This window comes from Theropithecus gelada, unplaced genomic scaffold (genome assembly GCF_003255815.1).
Source record: "Theropithecus gelada isolate Dixy unplaced genomic scaffold, Tgel_1.0 HiC_scaffold_15883, whole genome shotgun sequence".
Taxonomy (NCBI): domain Eukaryota; kingdom Metazoa; phylum Chordata; class Mammalia; order Primates; family Cercopithecidae; genus Theropithecus; species Theropithecus gelada.
This window is the reverse complement of record NW_020257640.1, coordinates 3,512,534-3,518,533: the sequence shown is the minus strand read 5'-3', so window position 1 is coordinate 3,518,533 and position 6,000 is coordinate 3,512,534. Positions and strand designations below refer to the sequence as shown.

Sequence of the window (6,000 nt, the reverse complement as noted above, 5' to 3'; positions counted from 1 at the left end):
ACAGAGACTGTGGTATTCTCTCAAAATGTTGACACTTGGTTGGGTGCAGTGTGGCTCACACCTGTAATCTCAGCACTTTGAGAGGCCAAGGCGGGCTGATCACCTGAGGTCAGGAGTTCGAGATCCGCCTGGCCAACATGGTGAAACCCCATCTCTACCCAAAATATAAAAATTAGCTGGTGTGGCAGCGCACACCTATAGTCCCAGCTACTCGGGAAGCTGGGGTAGGAAAATCGTTTGAACCAGGGAGACAGAGGTTGCAATGAGCCAAGATCATGGCACTGCACTCCAGCCTGGGCAACAGAGACTCCGTCTCAAAAATAAATAAACAAGTAAATAAAAGATGTTGACACTCCTCCATCCAAAGGTAGAGTCTATGTTTCCTCTTCTTAGACCTAGGTGGGCGTTCATAACTGCCTCAACTAATGGATGAGGTGGATGTGATGCTCCATGATGGACTTCCAAGGCTAGGTCATAAAAGGAAATACAGCTTAAGCCTGGCTTTCTCCTGGGACACTTGCCTTTGGGACCTGTGGCCAGGTTGTGAGGAAGTCTGGCCACATATGACTATGTTGGCCAAGAGCCTTGTCAGGCTCCCAGCTGACAGCTTTAGGATCAACCACCAGATGAAGCTGTGGGTAGTCAGAATACGCCACCCCAGAATACCCTTTTTGGCATATTTCAAGTTGATTATTTAGAGAACTGCAGATAGGAATAGTTTTGAAAGCTGTCCTTTTGTAAAGGAAATTTATATCTATCTACGATCGTAAAGTAAATAGCAGATACAAGCAAAGGTTTTTCTCTGAAGCCTCTTTACCTGCCCAAAGATGGATGAAGGTCTGATACCTTCCCAAGACAGAGATTACCACTGGCAATCACCTATTCTTTTGATGGCTGTTACCTGAGAGACCTTATCTGCACAATAAGATAACCTTTGCTCACAGTGCATTTCCTCCTCTCACCCTCCCATAGTTTGTCACCAGCATCTCCCAGGAACATTTAATTCTCTTTTTATAACTCAAAATACTATATAAGCGTCTAGACTTCATTGGGTTATTGGATACTCACCTTCTTGTGATACCTCTGTGCATGTAAATAAATGGGCATGCTTTTTCTCCCCTTAATCTATTTCTTGTTTATTTCAGACCCAAACCTTCAGAGGGGCAAGGGAAAAATTTCCTTTGCCCCTATGATAACTTTAGATGATTCTATCTTCCAGCTTTCATATCTTCCACCTGGCGCCCCAAACATCCATGGAGCAGAAACAAACCATCTCTGCTGTGTCTTGTCTAAATTTCTATCCCAGAAAAAAACATAAGAAAAAATAAAGAATTATAGTTGTTTCAAATCACTAAGTTTTGGAGTAATATGTTATGGAGCAATAGATAATAAACACAACATAATTTTTAATTCTGCAAAGTAAAACCTATTAACAGCACAGTCAAATGACAAACTGGGAAAAAATTTTGCAACAGTTATCACAAAACAAAAGATGAATGTTTCCAATATATAAAGAGCTCCAACAACTCAATAAGAAAAAGACCAACAGCCAAATGGAAAAATGAGTAAGGGACATGGCTTCACAGAAAAGAAAACACAAATGTCTCCTAAACATATGAAAATATGCTCACCTTCACTCATCATTAGAGAAATGCAAAATAAAACCTCGCTGAAATACTATTTTTTGCCATCAGATTGACAAAAATATAAAGGTTTTATAATATACTCAGTGAGGCTGTAAAGAAACAAGCACTCCTATGCATTACAAATAGGAGTAGAAATTAATACAACACCCATGGAAGACAATTTAGCAATAGTTATCAATATTACAAATGCACAGATTTTTCGACTTAGCAATTCAACTTTGGAAACTTTTGCTTCAGATATACTCATATGTATATGAATGGATGTATATATGTGTCTGTAGAAGTGATGTGCACATCTATAAAAATAAGTAAAACATTGCTTATAAAAGCAAAAGCTCAGGAACAACCTAATATCCAACAATGGGGGACTAGTTAAAGAAATATGGAATATTATGTGGTCATAAAAAAGAATGAGGAGGTACTTCATGTACAGGTATGGTATAATCATTTGGATATATTTTTAAGTGAAGAAAAGGGAGTCACAAAAGTAAGCAATTTGGGTTTTTTAAACAATGGGTAAGACCAGGCACAGTGGCTCACACCTGTAATCCCAGCACTTTGGGAGGCCGAGGTGGGCTTCCCTCAACACTTGAGCCCAGGAGTTCCAGACCAGCCTGGGCAACACAGCCAAACCTCATCTCTACAAAAAGTATAAAAAATTAGGCAGGCATGGTGGTGCATGCCTGTGGTTCCAGCTACTCAAAAAGCTGAAGCCAGAGAATCACCTGAGCCTGGGAAGTCAAGGCTGCAGTGAGCCATGATCGCACCATTGCACTCCAGCCTGGGTAATAAAGAAGACTCTGTCTCAAAAATATACAAATAAAATAAACAAGGGATAAACTTCTTACAAATACAAGCACACACACAATTGCTTTCAGATGTATAATATATTCCTATAAAGATAAATTCAAATCTGGTAACATGAGTTACCACCAGGAAAGAGAACTTGATGGCAAAAGGCAGAGGAAGGAGAGAGATTTTTTACTTCTTGAATTTTGAACCACATGACTATATTACCCGTATTCCAAAGATATATAGAATTTAAACTTTAGAAATCACTTGGTATAACTCATTAATGAGTTAATTCTACAAATATTTTTGAGGTCCCAGGATGTGCCAGGTAGTGTGCAAGGCACTGCATACACTGTGGTGAACTAGTCAGCCTTCACTGAACTTACAGTCCAAGAAGACAGATGTCAAAGAGGTAAACCCAGCAGCTATGGTCTGAATGTGTCCCCCAAAATTCCTTTGTTGAAACCTAACCCGCAAGGTGATGGCATTCAGAAGTTGAGCCTTTTGGAACATGTTAGATTATGAAGGCGAAGCCCTTGTGAATGGGCTGACTGAAACAGGCCTAAGTGAACTGTTCATGGATGAGCAGGGTGGAATGGACAGGGCAGGAGGTCAGAGGAGCAGGCGCGGTTTCATGTTTACAACCCCTAAATATCAGTATCAAGGACAGAAACAGTTTCTTCAGTGAATAAATTGCAACAACTAAAAAAGAGATGAAAGAGGAATCTGTTGATGAAAAGAGACCTAAAAGACACATCAATCTATTCCAATGTGCAGAATGTATTTGAATTCTGATTCAAACTCTAAAAATAAATATGGCACGAGATAATTTGAAGATGTTAATAAATTACAATTTCTAAGGTATTGTGGTTATGTTTTTTTAAAGAACGCTTATCTTTTGGAGGTATATTTTGAAATATTTATTGATGAAATGATGTCTGGGATTTTCTTCAAAATAATACTAGGAGTCAGGGAAAGATACGGATGAAATAGGATTGGCTAGGGTTTGATCATCGTTGCAGCTGGGTGTTGAAGGTCTATTTTACCAGTCGGTCTGCCTTCGTGTATGTTTGAAACTTACTGCAACAGAAAATGTAAAACAAACTACAAGAAAGTGGGCGTCAAGAGTGATGCCTGTCAGGTGAAGCCCCGCCCACTGGCTCCGGCGGCTCCGCCTCGTCCGGCTTCTCTCCCGCGCTCCGCTCTTGCAGGGTTCCGATGTGTGGTGTTTCCAACTTTCTCATGTCCCCTCGGGAATCCATTCACATCCCATGCCATAAGTCGCTCTGTCAATTCTTGGCCAGGCCCGGCAAACTGCTCCGAGCTCCCAGGAGTCACCCGCCGCCTCTGGTCCTGGCCCGCAGCCTCCCGGCTCCCCCGCCCTGGGGCGTTTGGTCGCGCCCGGCCGCCAGCCCTGGGAGCGCGTCCGCGTCGTCATAGCGACGCTCGGAGCGGGCGCCGGCGCCGGCCGAATCCGGCCCGGGAACCACCTCCAGGGTGAGCTGCCTGGGACCTGGGGCCGGGGTGGCCCAGGGTCAGCCGCTGGGACGCGGCAGCCTAGCTGCTGAGGCGACCGAGCCCCAGGCGGTGTCCATCCTCAAGTCGGCCGTAGCTTGGGTCCGAGGAGAGGTCGGGCCCAGAGGGTGACATGAGGATGGTAGCGGGGCGGTGCACGGGCCTGGGGCGACCCTGACCCTTAGCAGGAGTGGAATGAAAGGTCGCGGCGGGGAGGAGGCACTTGGCGGGGGTGAGAGGGCCTGCCCGGAAGAGAATGGGGCGAGGGGACGAGGGTGAGGCGGTGAGACCCGGAGCCAGGCCTACCGGGGCGGTGGGCTAGCCGGCGTGTGGGCGGCGTGGAGACCGCCTGGCTTCTGGGCCTGCCTGAAGCACAGGGGATGTGAGGCTCCGGGAGGAAACGGGCTGCAGGGTGAGCCTAGGGCGGGAGTTGAAGGGCTGGAGGGAGAGGAAGCAGGTGAGGAGAGGGCCATGTAGCCGTCAGCGATGCTATGAGAGGTGGTGCGAGGGAAGGGGAGAACTTCTCTCTGAAAGTGATTGTTAAGCGCCTCCTTCCATAGATTCACTGCGTGTCGCTTGATGCTGTTCGTCTCGGGAGTCTGAAGCTCTGAGTCTTCTCCAGAAAAAACAAAACCAAAAAAACACATAAAGATCCACATTATTTAACATTCTATCTCAGAGGCTTCACCGGCCAGCCCCACGGCTTGCACAAGGGCCCCAAGTTCAGAGATTTAGTTGTGGAATATATAAGGGAATGTGAGATTTGTAAAATGTTCTTAAAGGGCTATAAATTATTAACACCAAATTACTAGTAGAAGCAGTGATTGCTAAAGAATGTTAAAGTGTGTTGGGATCACTGTGAACTTCATGAAGAAAATGGAACTTAAAATGAGTGTGATAAGGGAAGGCAACTCGGACACAGGGTTTGGCATGAACTGAGATCCACAGAGCTGGTATGCACCCATGTCTGGCACCTGGCTGGCCGTAGGTTTCACCCCCTCCTCATCACCCCTCCTCCTTACCCGCTCCTCATCACCCCCTCCTCCTTACCCCCTCCTCATCACCCCTCCTCCTTACCCCCTCCTCATCACCCCTCCTCCTTACCCCCTCCTCATCCCCCCCTCCTCCTTACCCCCTCCTCATCACCCCTCCTCCTCACTGCCTCCTCCTCACCCCCCTCCTCCTCACCCTGTTAGCAGAGGGATGGAGGAGGGTAACTCTGAAATGCCAGTGTCCTGTAAACAGTGCCTTCAAGTGTTAAAGACTTCCATAGTCACATACTCTAAGAAACTCATTTGGAGAAATCTCTGAAAGAAAAGTCTTATTTAACTGTCTGCATCAATATTTTCCAAATTTGTTTGACCGAGAGCCTGTATTTTTCCCTTCTCGGGCCCCTGCAATGAGCTCAAGAAGCATCTCAGAAGTACATTTCAAGAAAAGCTCCTGGGGAGAATCAAGGACCACAGAAGGATTTGGAGCAATGGCATGACATTGGGTTGCGATGGGTTATGTAAGAAGATTAATGGGACAGCCGTGTGTGGGAATGGAATGGCCCGCAGAGAGGAGAGCCAGGGAGGGCATGAACCACAGTAAACCACACAGAGACGAGGTACATTTATCAAAGAAAGAGAAAAAAATGTGCATGATTTCTCATGGATGATTATACTGCTGCTCTTTCCTCCCCAGGACATGACCTTTGGCTCTAAAAAGAAGACTCCATTTTTCATGATAAAATGGCAGTGGTGAAAACCCCCAGCAGAGGACTAAAGAATGCTAAAGAACCCTTTAATAATGCATCGCCCCAGCTCTTGAAGGACCTAGTGGAGGAGCCGAAGAAAAGAAAAGAAGTACCTAATCACCTCCTCGAATCAAGTAGGTGGCTAGAAGACAGATTTGCTTTACAACTCACATCTTCACAGGCGAGCCAAAGTCCAGAAAGCATAATGGGATTTTTTAGTGCAGATTTATCTATATCATTTTATAGGCTTATACGAATTTTTATTACTAAGAACAGTCATTCTATTTATATCCATCTGCTTAACTGATA

At 45.3% G+C, this 6,000-nt stretch overlaps 1 protein-coding gene across 1 annotated transcript in view; it reads left to right on the top strand.

Moving 5' to 3' along the window:
- Window positions 1-3,888: 3,888 nt before the first annotated feature.
- LOC112617115 (cilia- and flagella-associated protein 221) overlaps window positions 3,889-6,000 on the top strand; it is a 110,798-nt gene continuing 108,686 nt past the window's right edge. The window contains exons 1-2 of the mRNA XM_025373834.1: window positions 3,889-3,935; window positions 5,640-5,825. Of these exons, the coding sequence (XP_025229619.1) occupies window positions 5,687-5,825 (139 nt within the window). The 5' untranslated portion in view covers window positions 3,889-3,935; window positions 5,640-5,686. The remainder of the gene's footprint in view (window positions 3,936-5,639; window positions 5,826-6,000) is intronic.